Below are 22439 nucleotides of genomic sequence, written 5' to 3'. Positions count from 1 at the left end.
GGAGATTTCTGTGCTCTTTCGTGATAGACCCCCGACTCTCCCTCCTCCCCTTGCCCGCACAGGCAGTGCTGAGTGCTTCCGGGTACACGTCTTGCTATTAATTAAGGCCCGCCCATGTAAAATGAAATTTCTCCCCCACGCCCCCAAAGCATTAGGCTGGGACTCTGAAGGGTCATGAAGACTTGAAACGTCAACTTTTTTCTTCTCCACTGATGCTGCCAGACCTGCTGAGTTTTTCCAGGTAATTCTGTTTTTGCTCTGGATTACTAGTCCAGTTACATTACTGTTTACTGAGATGGGTTAGGTTTGGCTTCCAACCCTCTGAAGTAACTCAGTTAAGAGGAGAAAAATCCATTCAGTAATTTTATTAGTTCAATTGTGAGCTAATCCAAATTGTTTTGTACTGTGAGTGATGATAATTTCATTGAAGTCAATTCCTTTGTTAACAGCGTCAATGCCAGCCAGTCCACAAATGCATTTAATTTGAACCATAGATTGCCAGCAACTCTAGGGTATTCCTGTAACCCGGGACAGGGGATTTTTTACATATAATTTTCAGCTCATGCATTGCGCTAAAATAAATTTTGATACTAGAGTAATAGAAATGTTCTTATTCCAGAACTAGTGTTCTTGGTGTAGCAATAATGTTGAGCAACTAAAATGAGCAGTTTTATGTATTAGATATCTGTTTTCCTGAGCCTGGGTTCCTTTTGTGTATTCTGGAAGTGAGAATAATTGAAAATAGAATCCAGTTTGTCTGCAAACAAGCCCTGAAAGCTAGTCCTTTAACCAGTAAAAGCTCAAGATAGTGAAAATTCATGTGGCTCAGTCATACATGCATCATTATTTTTGTAATTTTTTTTCAAGGGTTCTTAAATTCCCATGAGGGAGAAAGAAAGGGCATCCAAAGCTAGAGCTCTTTGGATGGCTAACGATACAAAGATTAAAATGAAACAGATAACGGAAGCTTATAATAAATGTCAGGCTTATAATATAATAGAAAATCAAGCTGAACAAGAGAATACAGAGGAGAACATAAAAAAGGAAATAAGAGAGGCAAGAGTTATATAAATTGGAACCTGATGGTAAATATTATAAAGGTATAAAATAGTAATAAGGTTGTCAAAGGGAGGGTGGGGCCAATTAAGAGGCAAAATAGAGATCTTCATTAGGGGGCAAGGGGCAAAGGGAGGCACTAAATTACTATTTTGCATCTGTCCTCACTACAGAATAAGATGCTGCCAATGTCACAGTAAAAGAGGAAATAGAGAAATTGGATAGAATAAGGGGAAGTTAGCAAAAGGCTGTCAGTCCTCAAAAATTATCTAATGCTGACGGGGTACCCTAAGTTGCTAAGGGAAGAAAGATTGTGGAGACTTTGGCACAAAGCTCAAAAATAAACTATGAGGAGGATAGTAACAGTCTTCAGGATGATACAGTTATAGATAAACTGGTGAAGTGAACCAACACATGGCAGATGCAATTTAACTCAGAGAGGTGAGAAGTGATGCATTTTGGTAGGAAAACTGAAGAGAGGCAGTTTAAATTAAATAGTAAAATTTTAAAAGGGGTGCAAGAACACAGGTACTTGTAGGTGTATGTAGCTAAATCTTTGAACTTAACAACTTGGAAAGACTATTAAAAAAGTATATTGGATCCTGACTTTATAAACAAAGGCATAAAGTACAACCATAAGGAAGTTATGTTAAATCTTTATAAATCACTGGTTAGGCCCCAGCTGGAATATTGTATTCTGTTCTGGCCACCACAAGTTAGGAAGTTAAAGCCTTGGAGGAGGCGTAGAGGAGATTTACTAAAATGATACCAGGCATCCGAGACTTCAATTACATGGGGAGACTAAAGAAGTTGGGGTTATTCTCCTCAGAGCAAAAAAGATAAATGGGAAATTTAATAAAGGTGTAAAAAGTCACTAAGAGTTTTGATAGAGTAAATAAGGAGCGACTGTTTCCAGTGGAAGAAGGGTCAGTAACCAGAGGCTACAGATTTAAGATAATTGGCAAAAAAAAAAGAGGTGAGGAGAGTTATTATGATCTGGAATGCACTGCCTGAAAGGATGGTGGAGGCAGATTAAATAATAATTTTCAGATGGGAATTGGTTAAATGCTTGAGGTGAATAAAATTGCAGGACAATGGGAAAGAGCAGGGTGTGGGACTAATCAGATAGTTCAAGTACTGGCAAAAGATATGATGGGCTGAATGGCCTCCTTCTACACTTCAACGTTCAATGAATCTATGATGAAATACATCCTCTAAGGGTGAATTATCTCTCGATAATTTGAATATAGTGTCCTACTCCACTATGACACAATGACACATAGTAAAATAAAACTTGATACCGTTTGCTTCAAATCACATCAACCTGTCATCTACTGCTTCCATTCTTACAGTTACTCTCAGAAAAAAAACTTGATGAAAATGGAATAACACTCCATATAACTCTCTGCATATTATTTACAATATTATATGCTGAATGGGCTTGCTGGAGCAGTATCTCATAGTGCCAATGCAGGAGGCCACAACAATGGGATATGGTTTGAAAGCTCAGGGTTGAATCTGCAATCTGAGTTGTACTGTTGTCAATAGATGCTGAGTGGAGGCCATTTAGCCTTGGTTGCTGGAGTTTGAGGAGAACAGAACAGGAAGAGAAACAAGATAGGAAGGTGAGAGGATCAAAACATTTACGCTGCTTGAAAATTTTGAGATGCATTGAAAACAGATCAAATTTATCTCTTGCAGTTGCTAATGACATTTCAATTCCTTAATGTTCCACTTCTTTATTGCATACCAAACTAAATGTAATCCAATATGTACCAAATATTAATACCAAAATTATAAATTTCCAACAGGATGGGTTAAGAATATTATTTGTAATGGTTTCCCAATATGAGCATGTTTTTCTCATCTAACCCAATTTTCCAAGATTTCCTTGCCTCTTTTCCTGAAGGTGCTGACATTTCCTGGGATGTGGCACCAGTAGCCCTCCAGTACCCAGCTGAAAAGATTGTTATTCATGTGAATGTTCACAATGGTTTGAAAAATCCAGTCCTGCTCCCCCCAGCATCCACATGTGCAATTTCATTAGAAATGACAAGATAGTGATCACTAGTGAGAACCATGGCTAATTATTCCTCTCTTTTCCTGGAGATATTGGGCCTTTTTGCTGTCCTGACTGAGATAAACTAACTCAAAGGTTGAGTCAGGGATCTTCTGGTGTCTGTGGCTTTATACAATATTGGGTCATGCCCATTGGGGGAACTTTAAATACAATATTTGCAATAAAATAAACCTTGCTTTTAAATAAAACAACTGTGATGATCACTTATGTAACAATTGATTCATTTCACATCCAGAGTCAGCATTTGAAGTCAGTGTCTACTTGTTCGTATTTGCAATTAAAGTCAATGCCATTGCCAGATAATAGGACAGACAATGGAATTGCCTAAGGGAAAAAACAGCTACAACAGATGAAGTACCCACTGTTCAATGTGCAAGAGTGAGTTGACTTTATCCAACTGATGAAAAACACACATTTAATGTAAGCTCCTGCGTTATGGGTGGGTATTGTGCTGGTGAAAATAAATATTTAGAGAGCCTTGAACATCACTGGATTAAGACTGCAACTCTATCAACAAGGGACAAAGTGAGGGGAAGTTGGGCAAAGGAGTGAGAAAAAGGCAATTGTAAGGCTGGAAAAAAAATCTAGGGTTCTGCCTGTAATGTGAGGGAGGAAGCAGCTGAATGAATGGCCTGTGATACACATGTGAACTGAATGCATTTATTGGTGAGAATCAGCACTGTTGCCAGCTCCAACCTTAGAGCTGCTTCTGGCTTCTACCTGTCGCTCCAAGGGTGGAACCAGACTGTGGGGAAATTCCTACAATTGCTTTGTGAGACTAGAAATTCCTACCCACAGCAGGGTTACACCCCCAAAAGCAACAGCAGAATCAGTATCAGGGAGAAGCTGGGAACGACATTGAGGGGGTAGGAGAGAAGGGTCCAGCATTAATTGAAAGGATTGGGGAAAAGAGTATTGCCATTAACTAGCAGCAAGGAGAAAAGAATGTCAGCACCAACTGAAGGTTAGGGGAAGAAGACAGTCAGCTTGAACTGAGTGCTGGGGAAGAAGACTGTTAATTTGGCAAAAAAAAGTGACTTCATGTCATTGCAAAAACTTAACAGAAAATGTATTGAATTCACTAACAGAATGCCTATACATATCCACAATATCCTATAGTTTCTCTGTAAGAAATATAGGAATAACATCAGTTTTAAATGTAAAGTATTAAATTTAGCAGGAAAAAGGGACAATAATGTGTACTTCATGAATAGTGAAATAATTAAGGGCAAAAATAAAAGAGACCTATGAGTCTTAGCAGATTCCATGGGCTGAATCTTACCTATGTCAGGCAGGCAGGGTGGGAAGGGGTGGGGGTGGGCACAGAGCCGATTGTCGCCCATGATCGGCTGCGCGCCGCCATTTTACATGGACGGGCCAATTAAGGCCCACCCAGTGTAATGCACAGCTGGTAGCGCTCAGCGCTACTTGTGCGGGTGGGGGAAAAAAGAGAGAACTGGTGCCTCAGGGAGATTAAGTTGATAATGAAACTTTTAAATAAATGAACTAAAAAACTATTTAAACATGTCCACTAGCTGAGACATGTGCATTTAGCAAAATGTAATTAATTATTTTATTAAACCTTCAGGAAAACTCATCCCACCTGTGGATGAGGTTTCCTGAAAAACGCAAAGGCTGCTTGGGCTCTTCACCTGCCGGCCAACCTTAAGGTTGGACGGGCAGCGCTGTTAACAACATCAATTGCTTTTTTAAAGGCCTTAATAGGCCGTTAACAGTTCCGCAGTGCGCAGCCACCTCAGACGTGCACCCGCCGAACGCAATTTCAGAATGACGCATGATGGCATCAGGATGCACATCCAACATCATTGAGTGTCATTTTACATGTCAGCATGTCGCACCCCCCCACCCCACCCCCACCCCCACGCCAACAGCAATATTCTGCCCCATGTGAAGCGTGGTCAACTAATGCAGAGTAACAATCAACAAAGACAATAGGATATTAAACTATATATTCTAACAATAGAATATTAGTCAGAGGAAGTAAGGATAAAATTGTAAGTGCTCTAGTTAGACCACACCTTGAAAACTGCATCCAGTTCTGATCACCAAGAGCAAGAAGAGACATTTAAACACCAGGGAAGTATAGAGAAGATTCACCCCCAGTGTCAGGGGTCTGAATTATGAGGGAAGACTGGCGAAACATTGACTTTTCAGCCTACATGGTGGATTGTGTGTAATTGGTGATTTTTAAGTGATTTTTATTTAATTATATTTTGTGCATTTAGAGCATATTTTTCAAATGCTAGGCCATGGACTCAGTTTTCATGTACAGTGAAACAATGCATATCATTGTATTTATGCTATAATGTGGGAAGATGTCCTTTTGCATTATTTATCAGTGACAAGAATAGGAATATGGTAACTATCATTATTCTCAAAAAAAGATCCACCGGGTGAACCTGTTGATTATGCTTACCTTTTTTGATATCTTAATTTTATTATTCTCCTGCTCACCAGACACACACACAAAACAATAGTTCCTCACAGAGAAGGCAGGTGAACTGGCCCTAGCCTCTCTCAATGGCACTCTGGTTTCAATATTTGATAAGATACAAAATCATTCTGTGGTAGCCTGGCCTCTGACTTCAAACAAGCTGTCTTTTTGTGAGCATTAGATCTGCTGGGAAAGTCATCTCTTTCAAATGAAATGCTAAACCATTGCACACCTGCCCTTTCAGATCTCGTAACACTTTCTGAAGAATATCAGAGGTGTTGGTCCTAGCCAACATTTATCCTTTCACAAAAACAGGTTATCTGGTCATTTATCTCATTCAGGTTCATGGGAAAATGGTTGCTGCATCTCCCTACATCACATCAGGAATTACATTTTAAGATCATCATTGGCGAATCGCCTTGGGATGCCTTGAGCTCATGAAACAAGATACATAAATATTTAAGTTTTTTTCCTTTCTTTCCAACATCCAGGTGTATGTAAACCTTTGCATTGTTGTAATGGTTTCCTATATTTACCAGTATATCATTGCAGCAGTTATTTCTTTCATTTAATTTTGCTTTAACAATTTATCATTTAACTTTTCCAATCTAATTCCTGTTTCTGTGACTTTTAAGCAGGATGAGAGGTTTCATTATTTAGGATGAGTTATTTCTTAGTATTGCATGTAGGAATACATCACAAACATTCATGCAATACATGCAAACATATTATGAGATAATATAGGCCCAGAATTTGCAGTTGTAATGACAGCGAAGTCATCAGTGTTTGGGTAAATATGGAAATCCAGAAGTTCTCAGCAATAACCTGCTCCTCCATAGGGTGCACTGTTAAAGTCTTTGCAGACACAATCAGCACAGAATCGGTGTTTTGACTGAACTTCAACTTTTTATGCATCATTCTTGCTCTAAAAACTAATGAAAATGTTACATTTTGGTCAGTCGAGAGTAGCTGAATTTTTTATGGTGCATTAAGTCATAATTGCCACTGACCATCTCTTTGACCCTAAAATAACTAATTTTATAAATGTGGACTCTCATTCCATCAAGACATTTAAAACTACGTGTTTTTAAAAATAATCAATGTTTTTCCAGATTTCAGCTTCCCCCTTAACCACACAGGTGTTCTATCCAATTATTAAAGTGTGAGTTACAATTTTTTGAGTTTTCTTTTGCTATCCATAAGAATTCTTCAATCTGACTGGTAGATAAGTCCACCTGCCACCTGTCCTGTTGCTGGATTCCACAGATCCCTGATAAATGGTGCCAAATTCAAACTGACATAGAGAAATCTATGCCCTAGAGCCACAACTCTTTAGGTACATCTGTTTTTCAAGGTCAACATGAGCATCATCCTTCACTGCTGAATGTAAAATTCAGGTCAAAATAAAATTATCTGCAATTAGGATATTACCCAATCATTACACTAATTTTTCTTATCAAATGGCAGGTAAAATAATTTTAATAAGAAATTTGTGTTTTCTGGCACAAATAAGCAACATTAAAAAAAAACTTGTTTATGAAGTGCCTTTCTGTTCCAAGACATGTCCTAGATGTATGAGAGAAGCAGATGCTAAGGGAAAGAGATTAGGGGGATTGACTAAAATCTGGGGAAAGAATTGTGTTTTAAAGAGAGTCTTAACGTAACAGAGTTAGATGGAAAGACAAGGATTTAAGGAGAGAATTCCAGAAAATTCAAAGGGTGGGTGATGCACAAGAGGACAGAGTCAGAATTGTTGAGAATTTGTGGGGCATGAGATAGAGAGGATTCAGACCATGGAAGGACATGGACTCATGAGGGAGCTTTAAATGTGAAGCATTGAGTCACCAGGAGCCAGTATAGGTCAGTGAGGACAGTGGGTATGAGACCAAATCAAATCTGTTAGCCAGAGTGCTGGTCCAACAATGCATATTTCATTTCTGTAAACTCTTAACTCTCGTCCAGTCAGAACAATTGAGATCAGTCATCATAATTTCCCAAGGATTTATCGATGGCTTCCGGTTGTGAGGTTGCTTGTGTCAGCAAATTCATTTAACCAATTATGTATTAAGTCCAGCTTCACAATTGTGTAAAAGATAATTGGTTGCTACGAGTTGAATAATGTGTGCTTTTATTCAACTGGAGGCTTGGTGGTGAAACAGGAGGTACTAAACTGACGGTAGATTTTGCAAACTCAGAATGGAAAGCTCCAGTAATTCATTGGATACCAGTTAAGCATAGCCTACTCAAATTTAGTTTTTGTGATTGAAACTAACCAGTTGCTGCTGATAAAATGAGAAATCTGACCTGAGTGATATTATACCAGGTTGCAGATACGCACACTTTAAAACTTAGTGTTTAATTTGTGTTTATGAAAGTGCAATTTCATGAGCATCTTTTGATCAACTGTTGGTCCATGTAGGAGAACCTGAAACTTCTTTCCACCTTTAGAACTTACAGCAGGATATAAAGGTTGCATCTTACACTTCCATACCATTCAACAAAAGGTATTTAAATTATTAAACATAGTTCAACTGTACTGTCTGCTTTGATGTATGTTGGAGTTAGATTCAGGCAACCATACTGTCTGCTTTGATGTATTTTGGAACTAGATTCAGGCTTTTTCTTTTGAATTATTAGACATGTAGAAGATGGGTAACTGTAGTGTTCACTGATATTCCTTAAACAATCTCCACAAAATATTTCATTGTTAAATGTAAAAATTTTATTACATATTCTTTACATAATGTACCTGTTAAAGTCTCAGCAATACAAAACTGTCACGTAAAAAATTACAGTATACAAAGTAATACCAGTGTACCCTTGTAATGTAAACAAATATATATTGTGACAATTGTGTACAAACACTGTATAGAAAAAATGCGTTCACCAGGCACCTGTCAATAGCCATAAAAAGTCTTTTGGCACACACCTGTCAATAGTCAGGCATTTATCTAAGCCCTGCATTGTAACATGTGACAACTGCTTGCCATTAGTTACACGTCTACTGAAAAACAGTTGTTAAGGTTCATATTAACAGGTGCTTCAGCTTGCCTGTAAACAGGAATTTTGTTTCAGATAGCAAGTGATATCTGTTAAACCCATTGCACAATTTTTTTACACATTGCAGGGCTTCATTGTTCCATTGAGAACATTTATGCCAGCAGCCCTCAGAAAAAGACATTTTATTGCATAGTTACACCATAAGAGACTAACTCTCTGGTGGGTTATACTGATATCCCTTAGGAGTCCCTAAGAGAGCCAGCCTTTGCCCTACCACCCCAAACCCCCCCATCCCCAAGAAGATGGGAGTGTTGATATACAAAAACAGAATGTTAATATTGATGTTCTAATAAATAAAGATTGCCGTAGGCCAGCAGAACAGATTGTCTTATTATCAATATGCAATGGGCTGAAATGCATTCAGCAGTTCTTGTTTTGAAAGATCATTTTCTTCAGCGAGCTGCACAGCATCCTGTTTCTTCATGTTTATGAAGAAGAGACATTCTGGAGAAAGTCTTGGAGCAATTTTTGCACTGGTATTTTTTGACATCTGAGTGAGTCTGCAGGTGGGCTCTGAGGTTGGATCGATCTGCAAATGCTCGGTTGCAATGAGGGCAGGAAAAGGGTTTCTCTCCTGAGGAAAAAAGTGCAGCGGTTAATTGATTCCTTTAGGTTTTATTATAAACACATGGAAATTTCATTTAAAAAATTTATTTAACTAGGTTCTCTCAGTGTTATTTCATCAAAATAAAACATAGAAATTAAGGCATATTTTGGGCAGTGACAAAGGATGAAAATTGAAACAGGTTAAATCTCTAAAATGTTGATTTTTTGCACAATGAAGCTAATGCAGCCAAACATATTTGAGACAAAAGAGTTATATTGGATTACATTAACAATGGATGCAACATCACAAATCAGACTTGAGAAACATTTTCGCAGTATGTCTTATATTGTGTAATATATTAGATGTTTTAACTTGTGGATTGGTGAATTAGCAAAATAAGCCTTTAATATTAAATCTTTAACAAAATATGAAACAAGTAAACCATCTGTCTTTAAAAAGAGGTGGGGGGTGGGAGGGGGGAAGCTGGAACCCAAACTCAAGAATTGCATCTTCAAAGAAGCTGTGATTAAGGGTCGATTTACAAGGCAAAATGAAGAAAAAGTTTTTTTTAACTAATTCCTTTGAGGGCATTTGCTGTTACTTAAGAAGGTGTGAAATCAACAACAAAGTGGGAATTAACCCATGCCAGAGGCTGATAAATAGGTCTGGAGAGGCTGCATTGTGAAAAGTGATAATTCTTGCATTTAGAACCGATGGCCCCAATAGGTGACAGCTGGAGTCTATAGCTGTGCCTGCAGTGTACTGTAACAGGTGCACTGTACAAACTGCACTGCTACATCAATGCACCTGCCTCATGTCTGTCAACTGGTCCTCCGCAGGAGAACACCGCCACTCAAAAAGAATTAAATGCAATAGTTGTGAAACGAAGAATCACAACAGGGTCTTTTTGTTTCCCACTAAGAACATCCTCTTTTAGCTGTTGGAGACAATGTCGGGGACAAAAACGCAGTCTGGAAAGCCACCAACAATGTTTTTGGCTGAAAGGTGGTTTTATTGCACCATGTGCGCCTTTTGTACTAATTCAAAAGGAAGTAAGTTATACACCAGTATGTGAAATACGTTAAACATATAAAAATTCGAATCAATTGTGAAGAGCGGGTTACCTTCATTTATTAGTGATCGTGCAAAGCAAAAGATGTGAATTGTAATCGCTCGCTCAACTACTAGATATAACTGAGCAACTTTAATCGAATATTGCACAGAACCGAATGAAGAGACGTATATCGGCACTTTCCTATTTCTCAGTAAAGTGGATTAAATATACACGAAATGGCGTTTCAGTTGAAGGTTGGGTGAACTGGCACAGGTCAGCAGAATTCTAATTCTACTAAGTCTACTGTAAAACAAACCAACGGTTTGTGTGAGTTACCTTTAAGTTTAACTTTTCGGCGAGGAGTAAAACGGAAGAAAAAAAATCACGTCGGCAGTAAATTCCAGGACTTATAAAATTAAATGAACGATTAAATCTCCCACCCCAAGAAAGATTTGAGAAGTTGATGAGCGGTTTGATTTGTTGGTAATACTCACCAGTGTGCGTGCGGATGTGTCCTTGGAGCAGCCAGGGTCTGGAGAAAGCTTTGCCACAGATTTTGCAGACGCAGGGCAGCGTGTGGCTCCTGATATGCATCTTCAGGGCTCCCAAACTGACGTACTCCTTCTCACAGTACTTGCAGTTAAAGGATTTCCTGCTCTGGGGCTCGCAGTGTAGCTGCTTGTGTTTGGAGAGTCCGGCAAACGTCGAATAGGACTTGCTACAGTGATTACACTGAAATTTCTCCGCTTCTGTTGCCGAAGAGTCTGGACTGGGAGGGTCTGATGTCTTCCCGTCCTCTTCCTCGCTCGATAGGGATGCTAGGTCGTGAGGTTTGCGCCGCTTGGAGTTGTCCGCCGAAGGGGGCTCGCTTTTCGTACCGGCCAGGTTCGTTTCTATTTCAGCAGAGCAGAGGCTTGAGATCAACCCCGTGTCCCACACGATGGCGGGGTAATAAGCTCCGGAACTGAGGATTTCAGGCTGCGGGATGACTGGGATCGGGTACTTCTCATAGAGAAATGGAGAGATAATCACTGAAACAAACAAACAACATGAGCATCAATGAATGGAGAACTCATCCCAGCTGCTCACATCTGGCGGCACAAAACGGACCATGAGCACGGTTCCCAGATTTATAACCTAGGCGTTCATTGCTTTAAAAAAAAAATCACACACTAAATCGAAAGCAACAACATATGTGCAGGTCATATCGATGCTGCCTATCGCAGTCACGTTAACGTGCCCTCAGGCAAAGGCTTTACTGGTCTTGTTTTGCTTAATCCTAACTTTAATATACGGTCCAAAACACACCCTTTCCATTTGGTAACACGGTAAAATGACATTGCCATTCCACTATTTGGATGTATTTTACTCCAATTAAGAAAGGAATGAATCAAAACACCATTCATCGCTAACAAAACTGAAAAGCCAAATTAAATGCCAACGACTTGTCTCAGACGCTCCCTTTACCTGTCTGGCTGTCCAGTTCGCTGTAGTTTGGTTTTTTGGTGGTTGAGAAATGCTTCTTAATAAGGAAAGACCTGGGCATCTTGAGAGAGTGGGGGGTTGCCTAGATTTTCCAAGTCCTCTTTAAACAGCGAGTGCCTCGATTGAATCCACCTCGTTGTTTTAATGCAGTGAGCCCACTTGTGGAAAATGTGCGCGATCTGGTAAATATTGGGTTCAGGAGCCGGCTGGAGGAGGAGGAATAACTTGCATTTGTCCCATCGCCATCCAATCGGATGGAAGCACCAGGGGGAAGCCGAGAGACAGGGAGGGGCTTTGGCGTCGGGATCCGCTCCCAACAGGTGTTTGTACAAAGCTGTAACCCTCAGGATCTCAGCACACAGTCCCCAAGACTGAATGACACTAAGAGACCGATCGAAACCCATTGTCTGGACCGAATAAGCGCTTAGAACTGGAACAACAGTTCACAGCCGATCAGGAATAGAACGAGAACTAAATTGGCACTCGTCACTATGTATTAGTTTAGGCATTTTAGTACCGCACGGATTATGCACAAGGGCATTAAAATCTAATTTTATAAATGTTAGGTTGAAAACAAGTGACTGTTTCTAACCAGAATTCAAACATTTTGAAGAAGTCTCTCGATTTTAATTTCAAAGGTGAGGTGTTTAATAGAACACAAAACAAGAAATCTGTTCCTGTTCTGATCCGTTTACTAATCCGCCAATTAGCCTCGTCCAGTTCTACCCCCACTTTGCCTCAACTGATTGTTGCTAACGGTAAATCCCAGTCCCATGTCAATTATCTATTTGTCAAATCCCCATTCAACTTTGCCAGGACTCCCCTCGAGCTCCGCCAGCGTTTCTAAGCGATGGACATTAATTACTTAGTTCGAGAATCGTGACTGCATGTGGGACATTCCTTAAAAAAAATGAGACTGTCAATTGAGACGTGTTGTTCCTCGCGTAAAGCGGCCCACTCCGAACGGATAGCTGGAGATAACTAAACATTGCCACCCCTCCCTCCGTTTCAGCCAGTGGCAACTGTACACAGTTATACATATGAATGGGGGCCATTTGTATCAGACAGGTAATGCACGGCAGAAGCCGAAATCAGACGTGCATCCCTGTGCAGCACACGCTTGTCCCGTTAACAAAATCAGCAGATAATGATTATTTTTAAGATAACAATGTGTGAGTTAATATGGGTCTAAATACGTCTCAAACACATGTATGATGTTGCAACCGCCTAACGTTTGACAATTGAAAACCGAACTATATTCTGCATCATACATTGCAGCTGGCAAAACTGTCTTTCCTCTCAGCTAAATGGATTTCAGGCGGGTGTTTTTGAGAGTCAGTCGCTTTCAAATCATCCCTAAATAACTCAAAGGCGTAATTTGGATTCAGCGTTTTGAGCTGCGGATTGTGTATCGCAATCCAGGATAAATGTTATGTCTTGCTACCCTGACAGCGCGAATTCAGAGTCAAATATACACAATACTAGGGATGCCATGCAAGTCACATCTTGCTTATTTGAAGAGCGGTAACTGAGCCTCTTTTGGAGTGGTTGGCACGTACAGAATTCCATACAGGCAAGCAAAACATTGGTTTGTGACTCAGATTTCCTCTTAAGACATCCCCCAGGCTCGGGGCCACGTGTCGGGACAGGATGCACCTGCCTGGCCTTCTGCTGCTGATGTCATCCAGGTGTGAGGACAGATAAGACAGACGCTTTAGGACAGGTGCAGGCAGTGAAAGGTATTCGGATGGTGGGGACTTGGGCTGGAGTGGATAGAACTGCAGAGAAAGCCCATGGCTTTAGATCAGCTGGTCGAGGAGGCACCATATTAACCCTTTGAAACAGCAATGGCAAAATATCCAATTAACTAAGGCAGTTCCAGATAATCCCAGTATTATTAAAGATGTTATTTTTTATTTACTCCTATCATGCCAGAGCTTGAGACAATAATAAGCTTAAGCCAAAATTGTTTTTTAAGCAGGTGGGCATTTTTAGCTGCCCTTTTAAGGTGTCTGGTCCACGTTTGGAGGGCGGACCCTGTTAACATGGGTTAACATTTTTTTAAAAATAAGTTTCTTAAAATTGTATAATTAGAAAAAAGATTAGATTGTAGTATTAACATTAACTTCTTTCTCACATCGGAAGATGTGAAAACTAAAGAGAACACAATAGTTAAAGGCAGGCAGTTTAACGAAACCGTCTCTTCATTAAAGTATCAATGATGTGATGATTCTCCAGCAGAATCCAGTGGCTTTTTTTTAAATGATGTGCAGAGACTTAGGTTGATTTTCTGAAACAGACAAGAATGTAAACATAAAATGGTGCATGTTGCACTTTAGTCTCGATTTTTGGTTATGCAATATTTAGCATCATTTCATCGCTCAGATGCAAAAGGCATTTCAAAATACTAAGAGGTGGACAACCGTTATAAGGCAGGAGACTGGATTTCTTTACATGAAATGTCATAGGGTATGTTGCTGATTTACACGACATTTTCCGTTCAGAAAGCTTAAGGTCGTATATTGTTTAACATATTGTTCAATGTCTTCTTCAGTGAGTTGGATAGCATCATAAGATAGGTTTTCAGACATTTATGGAAGATTCCAGTTTCTGACAGACTCTTTGTGATTCTAGTTCACTCCATTTGCTTTTTCGATCAATGGACTCACTGGAAGGTTAGAGTATTGGCTCTTCGTAAGTGCAGTATAATGGGGGGTTCACCCGAGCAGGATGAGAACAATGTATTCATATTCTCCATGATGAGACGATCTTGATACTTCCAGTCTGCCTGGTGAGAACTCAACTCCACAACTTCCAGCACCTAATACCCAAATGGACACAATCTTCTGCGTGTGTGTGTGTGTGTGTGTGTTTGGGGTGGTGGGGGCGGTGGGAGGAGTGCTGGAGAGGCATTGCCGAGTGGGGTTTCTTTGGGATCAAGATGGTTGACGGCAATGAAAGATTAAGACAATCTTCTTTAATGCTCTGTGACAAGCTTGGTCAACCATTACTTGAGGCCAGACAGGTCGGTGATACGTTATGGGGTCACTGATGATTGACTAGTGGCCTCGCTCATTGATGGGGCCCATTACAACCCAGTGCTTTACCAGGTCATAAGTGGACAAGCAGTGCTTTGTGCTGGTAAGCTGCATGGCTCTAGCTAGTTAAACACCAGATCATTACCCCTGTGGTCATTTTGGGGTCTGCAAACCTTGGTTCTTGACAACTGGTGTCTATATTAACCTGGCCTTAGGCATGTTGAGTATGTACTTACAAGGGAAATGAGTATACCATATCAAGCAACAAAACCTCTACTGTGCTGATTTCTCAATAGCTTGTTTTCAAAACTGCTAAGCACGGTGATGGGTTTTTGTGCATGTCCAAATGTGTTAATATTGTTGTAATATTGAAATAATCCAATTTACTGATCACAAAATTATGGTCCAGTATTTTTTCATTATTATAAATCCAGAGCTGAATTCAGAAGTGGCTTTCGAACTAAATAGGATTATTTCTATAGTTCAAGATATACCACGATTAAATGAAGTGTTTAGGCCAGTAAATGCACACCTATTACCGAATTATGTTTAGAAAGAATCTGTGTTTTGTGTTAATGAGATGGAATCACAGTAGAGTTTAAACACATTTATTATCTATGTTCCTTTAGGTGCAACAATTTAGTTTATAGCTGATTTGCACAATGGTTTTTTTTTGTAAAAGTTGGAAAATTCAGACAATGAGCCATTTGACAAATTGTTTGTTCTGGTAACAAAATTAGATACTAGCAGTGATTAGTTAATAACATTTGATCATTATATTGTATAGACTTTTTTACTGTTGCTCATCGGGAATAGGCTTATTAGTTTTCAGATACTGCCAAGGCCGACATCTACTGGTTATTTTTGGTATTCTGCATCTCTGCTGATAACTCTTCACTGGATTAGGGATAATTTGCAACCATGCAGATAAATTTCTCAATTAGACTCTCTCCCAAATTAATCTTAGACACACACCACCATAAAACATGAAACAATCATGTTAGGCTTCAATGTCAAAAGCAAAGGAAAGTTTCAAGGCAGGGGAAAGTGGTGTGGTGGCAATGTCACTGGGCGAGTAGTTCAGAGGCCTGGGCTCAGGTTCATGCTCTTCGGGACATGGATTCAAATCCCACCACAGTAGCTGGTGGAATTTAACTTTAATTAACATATCTGGAATGTCTCAGTAATAGTGACCATGACAACGACCATCAATTTTTGTTGCAGAAATCCACCTGGTTCACTCATGCCCTTTAGGGAAGGAAATCTGCCATCCTTACATGGCCTGGCCTGCATGTGACTCCAGACCCATAGAAGTGTGGTTGACTCTTAACTGCCCTCTGAAATGGCCTAACAAACCACTCAGTTCAAGGGCATTTAGGGATGGGCAACAAATGCTGGCCTGTGATGACCACGCCCCTGAAAAATTATTTAAAAATCCAAAGAACACATGAATGGTGTTTAAAAATAAGCCCTTTTTAATTTCAATAAGTTTCCAGTTACAACAACATGTTGAAATTAATACATCCATGTAAATTGGACTAAAATAGGTTTCATAAAATCTTCAATTGAAATCCTGCAAGTACATTTGTGCACCAAAAGATGATGCAAACATGTCATATTACAATTTCCCTCAGCCTGTTCAGCTTTCAAATCCCACTTTATCAGACAGAATTGAAAGGATTAGCTTGATAATTTTTTTTACTACAATTTCTCATCATACTCAATAACATTGCTTTCCTTTTCAATATTTTATATGTTCTATTTTTGCAAACTTGACTATAATGAACCTGCAGGGGTTTGACAGACCCAAGGTGTATTGGAGTGTTCACTAAAATTTTGGCAATTTGCTGTGTCTGTAAGATAAAGTAATTATCAATTTGAATTAAACATCAGTTTGTTACATTTAAAAAAAAGCTAAACAGTATGCACTGTTTCATACCATTGGTGCTTTTCTCTACTTTGTTAGCCAAAGGAAAAAGATCTTGGTTCCAGATAATGCCTTTCTAAACTCATCCAGTGAAGGGATAACTATTTCTGGGCCTTCCATGTCCTTTTCCTCTCTCAGCTCAATGCCACTGATTCAATCATATTCCTTCACTCTCCCTGACTGTGTTAAACCAACAATAGACTCCTTCAAGTTCTTAGGAGTAACCATATGAATTTGTTTTCTCTGGATCAGTGTTCTTCAACGATACATACTTGATGTTTCCATTGTTAGTCTACATAATTTCAAGTGTTCTTTATCAAGCTGACTTATGAGATTGTTATTAGCAGGGTTCGTTGTATTGAAATTAATGTGTATAATTCTTGTGGGAGCTGAATTATAATTACAAAGATCCACATTCTGACTCCAGCTCTAAAGCTCCCTCTAGTGTGTTATTTCAGAACAAATATATTCAGTTTAAAGATGCTGAGCTTGAAAATGAGTGAAGTTTTACATCGGATTCGGGAGATAATCAGCATCGTTGGCAGTGGAATTTGCAATGGGATCGAATTGTGCTGGGTCTTTGTAAAGTCCTGGGATTTCCTGGGTAGGGGAGGGAAGGAGTATGCAGGCAGTACCCGTGTCCACCCCCTTGCAACCTGACATCACAAATGGAATTGGGACTGTGGGATCACCTGCCAGTCAACACTCCAAACTTTTCCATTACTGCCCAAAGCAGCTTTTGCCTCAGTGATGCATCTTTGGGTATTATAGAATCTATACAAATGGAATTTGTTGTTGATATGTAAATGGAAAGAATTTCTACTGCTAATGGAACCAATTATACGCATTAGACTCCTGAAATAAGATGACTGGACGTAATTGCGGCACCATAATTTTGGCTGTCATATGTTGCATTGTAACATGCTCTGGCTTGGATTCTGTTGCAAATAATTTATGAAATTGTACAAAGCTGTTGTACAACTGGAAGCATCATATTCGACAAAGGATATGTCAAGATCAATTTAGCACAATATTACTTTACTAACTGGAAATATGAATTCACAAGACCGTTACGGCTAGCATGATAATGCATATATTTGTATCATGCTGTTGGTCACACCATTTAATTAAAAGTCTTACATTTAGCATGTCTTTCATGACACATCTTTCAAAGGCACTAGAGTGGAAAATGTGAGTCCTGCAGTGTCAGACATCAAAAAATTACACCTCCAAGCATCATAACTCAGAAGTATTACAAACATGTAAAGCATAGTGTTTGCTTTCTTTACATATCAGATCTGATCTTATATCAACCAATTATCCACCTCAGATCTTGCTAGAATTAAAGATTCCTAATTTAACATGACTAAATCAAAAGTAACTCAGTTTAACAAGGAAGTACAAATCTTCTCTTCTTCTTAGGCAGTCCTTCGGGGTGGGAGATGATTTGCTTCCACACTAAAAATAAATTCTCAGGCGACTGAAGAGTCCAATGTGCAACCTACAGTCTCTGTCACAGGTGGGGCAGACAGTGTTAGGGGGAATGGGTGGGTGGGGTGCCCAGGTTGCCATGCGCTCCTTTTGCTGTGGGCACTTGGCTTCAGCTAGCCATTGGCGATGAGACTTGAGGTGTTCAGCTCCTTCCCGGATGCTTTCTCTCCACTTCGGGCGGTGTTGGGCCAGGTGTCAGTGGGGATATTGTACCTTTTCAAGGAGGTTTTGAGGGTGTCCTTGAAGCTTTTCCTCTGCCCTCCTGGGGCTCACTTGCCATGTTGAAGCTCTGGGTAGAGTGCTTGCTTCAGGAGTCTCGTGTCACGCATGTAGACGACGTGGCCCGCCCAGTGGAGCTGATCAATCGTGGTCAATGCTTCAATGCTGGGGATGTTGCCTGAGCGACAACACTGATATTGGTGTGTCTATCCTGCCAATGGATTTGTAGGATCTTGCAGAGGCAGCACTGGTGGGACTTCTCCAAAGTTTTGAGGTGTCCACGTCACTGAGCCATATAGGAGGGCGGGTATCACGACTGCTCTGTAGACCATGAGCTTGGTGCCAGGTTTGAGATCCTGGTCTTCAAACACTCTCTTCCTCAGGCAGCCGAAGGCTGCGCTGGCACACTGAAGGTGGTGTTGAACCTCACCGTCAATGTTTGTCCTTGTCGACAGTAGGTTCCCAAGGTATGGCGAGCGGTCCACGCCAAGGCCTCATCGTGGATTTTGATAACCGGGGGGGTCAATGTGGTGTGGAGGGGACAGGGTGATAGAGGATCTTTTTCTTATGGATGTTAAGAGTAAGGCCTATGGTCTCAGACGCCTCGGTGAAACTGTTGACGATGGCGTGAAACTTGGCCTCCGAGTGAGTGCAAATGCAAGCATTGTTTCCATACTGTAGTTCAATGACAGAGGATGGGATGACCTTGCATCTGGCCTGCAGGCAGCTGAGGTTGAACAGGTTCCTGCTTGTTTTATAGTTTAGCTCCACTCCAGCGGAGAGCTTGCTGAGGGTGAGATGGAGTATTGTGGTAAGGAAGATTGAGAAGAGCTCTGGTGCAATGACACAGCCTTGGTCTGAATGTGGATTGGGTCTGTGGTGGATCTGTTGGTCAGGATCATGGCTTGTACATCATCGTGGAGCAGGCGGGGGATGGTGACAAACTTTTGGGGGCAGCCGAAATGGAGGAGGATGCTCCATAATCCTTTGCAGTTGACAGTGTTGAAGGCCTTTGTGAGGTCAAAGAAGGTCATGCACAAGGGTTGGTGCTGTTCCCTGCGTTTCTCTTGTAGTTGTTGCGCGGTGAAGATCATGTCCGTTGTGCCCCATAGTGGGAGGAATCCACATTGTGACTCTGGGAGGATCTCTTCAGCCACAGGGAGAAGACGATTGAGGAGGATTCTTGTGATGACTTTCCCTGTAGCCAACAGCAGGGAGATTTCTCTATAGTTAACCACAGTTGGACTTGTCAGCTTTTTTGAAGATGGTCACAATTACGGCATCTCTGAGATCTCCTGGCATGCTCTCCTCCTTTCAGATAAGGGAGATAAGGCCTTGTATTTGTGCCAATAGTGCTTTTCCACCAAGCTTAAATGCTTTGTGGGGGGATTCCATCAACTCTGATGGCTTTTTGCTCTTTGGCTGTGGAATGGCCTTTTCTACCTCGTGCGGGTTGGTGTTGTGCTGCGGGATGGGGTTGAGGACACTCGCATTGAAGACGGAATGGCTGTTAAGATCTTCAAAGTGCTCCTCCCAGTGGCACTGACTGTCTCTCTGTCTTTGATGAGCACTTCTGTGTTCTTGGCCAGCAGGGGAGTGGGCCCTTGTATGCTTGGGCCATAGGTGGTCTTGACTGTGCTAAAGAAGCCTCACATGTCATGATGGTTGGCTAACTGTTGGATCTCCTGCACTTTCTACACCCACCATCTGTTCTTTAGTTCAAAGTTATTAATCCCAAACTGGCAAGTAACAAAAGCTGACTAATACTGATTGTTTGAATAACTCTTTTAACTGTGCCACCATTTTTATTTTGCAGCTAACCTTTGGAGATGCGCTTGTAACACTTATAACAAAAGAAGCACAAAAAATTAAACAATTCCAAATAAAACTGTTTCTTATTGTTCAACATTCCATTATTATAGTGAGAAAAACTTATTTTGCAGAGACCTCCCTCATTTGTTGGAGCTTGCATCTGAATTTGGAGTACATGGTTGGAGCTTGGCTTATGGCATTGGGCTGTCTTACCTGTTTTTATTCTGTTGATGCCTCTGTACATGTTCGCAATGACAAGGCACCACATTCCCTTTGATAGCCTGACCCAACCAGCTTTGCATGCTCCCGACAGTGCCTCAGGCCTACATACTCCCTGTTAATCATCTGACTCAACAAGTATCTCATGCTCTTTTCAGCAGTCTTCCTTCACCATTCAGGATATTCCTAACACACCCCAAACCAAACTCAGTCTGTCTTGACCCACCAAGTATATCTACACTTCAGCAATAGAAAAAAATAGAAATGTAGTGAGAAAAGTAGCAAAAGGTAAAAAGAATGTGACACAAAAAGTGTTAGAGAGGTAATGAAGCACAGGCACAGTGTGAAGGAATCTAGAGTTTGTGTGTTTTTGGGTTGGAGGCCAGGCCCTGGTTGGAAGACTACAACTCCCAGCATGCCCATGGCTCTGGCATAAGTGCACAGCGCGACATGTATGGCCCCAGGTTTCCTTTGACAGCTGCTCAGAGATGGCATTAGAAGAGTGACCACAGGACCCAGAGAGATGGCAAGTAAATTGCTCAAGTGACCAGGGTTTTGGGTGCAAAAACAAGCCCATGTGACAGGAGCTGTTGGGAGCAGAAGAGTATCATCTGAAAAGTTGTCACTGACTCTGTTCAGCTGGGGCCCACGGAGAGCCCAGGAGAAGTTGATAGCTCTGTGCTGCTGGGGAGCAGAGGCTTCAGAGAAGCCCGAGGGTATTGCCAGCTCAGTGAAGCTGAAGAAGTGTCAGCTCACTGCAGCTAGAATCCGGGGTACGGGAGGAAGCCCGTGGGGAGTAGTTGTCAGCTCCCTGAAGCTGGTGAGCAGTGGTTATCCACTCAGCACAGCTAAAGAGCTGAGATTGTGCCAATTATTAGATGCTGGGGTGCAGCCTTGTAAATCCAGTGACACAGTCGCAGAAGGGATTGAGAAGCTGGGAGGTGAGCAGCCGTTGGCGCAATTTGAGCTGGAGTCCTGTTTCCTTGCTGAGTTGGATTTGCAGTCAAAGATTGATCAGATGCTAAATCGTCAAAGAAGAGGAGCTGAAATCCCTCATGAGGGAGACAGAGTTTGAAGGATTTTTGAGACTGAGTGATCACTAACATCTGGGTGGGCTGCTGAGAAAATTCATAGAATCTCTCGGTTGTGCTTGCCATTCCATGAGCACTTGTGGTTTGCGTTCGACTAGTTTGCCTATTAATTCTGTATGTTAAAATATAGGACAATATTGACTGTTTGCTTTTTGATTCTTATATAGCAAAATTTCTTTTGTTTAAAGCTGTGCAACTTTATTTTCTTAGTAAGTAACTGGTATTTCAATTTCATTTCTTTTACAAGAGTAACTGACTCCTATTCAGATCGTAACAACAGTTACAATAAGTTCTTTATTTGTTAGCAGTGCCATGGGATATAAACTATAAATCATGGTAATATAAAGTAAAAACTCCTTATAAAGTACCCTAGCCTCTGAGCAATGCTACAATAAGTTAACTAGTCATCTATATTTGTAGCAACTTTGGAGTTGGAAACAAAAATGTTTTTAAAAATTTCCCATGGAAATGCATAGACATTGCTTTTGGTATTACATCATTATCTTGGCCGATGCTGCCAGACCTGCTGAGTTTTTCAAGGTAATTCTATTTTTGTTTTGGATTTCCAGCATCCACAGTTTTTTGTTTTTATCATTATCTTGATGCCTCATTTCCACGGCTATTTCTCCAGTTGAGTGCTACAAGTTGGACAATTATATCCATCAGGTTCTCAACAGGCAGAGGAAACTAAATATGCACAGGCAATAAATTGGATACATTTTCATTCTGTAAACTTTCACCACTTCATTCATTCTATCCATTAGGATCTGTAGATTTCTGCTCTGCTATCCGCTAGGGCCTGGTTGGCTGCAAATTTCACTGCCTTCACCAATCAACTTTCGACTTTGAGACCTTACTGTACTTTCTCAAGTACTTCTTTGTGGAAGACATAATAAAGAGCAATA

The 22439-nt window shown here is 40.6% G+C and overlaps 1 protein-coding gene across 1 annotated transcript; it reads right to left on the bottom strand.

Annotated features, from left to right (window-relative positions):
- Positions 1 to 8290: 8290 nt before the first annotated feature.
- On the bottom strand, positions 8291 to 11934 carry LOC121286729 (protein snail homolog Sna-like). The gene is made up of 3 exons (XM_041203749.1): positions 11720 to 11934; positions 10747 to 11283; positions 8291 to 9225 (listed from the first exon to the last, which is right to left on the bottom strand). Exons 1-3 carry the CDS (start codon positions 11796 to 11798, stop codon positions 9044 to 9046), a joined length of 798 nt encoding a protein of 265 aa, XP_041059683.1. The 5' UTR covers positions 11799 to 11934; the 3' UTR covers positions 8291 to 9043.
- Positions 11935 to 22439: the final 10505 nt, after the last annotated feature.

Source organism: Carcharodon carcharias, chromosome 14, assembly GCF_017639515.1.
Source record: "Carcharodon carcharias isolate sCarCar2 chromosome 14, sCarCar2.pri, whole genome shotgun sequence".
Lineage (NCBI taxonomy): Eukaryota > Metazoa > Chordata > Chondrichthyes > Lamniformes > Lamnidae > Carcharodon > Carcharodon carcharias.
The sequence above is the reverse complement of the archived record's forward strand: the minus strand, read 5'-3'. Positions and strand labels throughout refer to the sequence as shown.

What these genes read in the sequence shown, in the direction of transcription:
- LOC121286729 (XM_041203749.1), bottom strand. Translation starts at nt 11,798, where the DNA reads ATGCCCAGGTCTTTCCTTATTAAGAAGCATTTCTCAACCACCAAAAAA. An exon ending in CGAACTGGACAGCCAGACAG is followed by an intron (nt 11,284 to 11,719) that starts GTAAAGGGAGCG and finishes TGTTTGTTTCAG; the next exon opens with TGATTATCTCTCCATTTCTC. An exon ending in ACACATCCGCACGCACACTG is followed by an intron (nt 9,226 to 10,746) that starts GTGAGTATTACC and finishes TTTTTTCCTCAG; the next exon opens with GAGAGAAACCCTTTTCCTGC.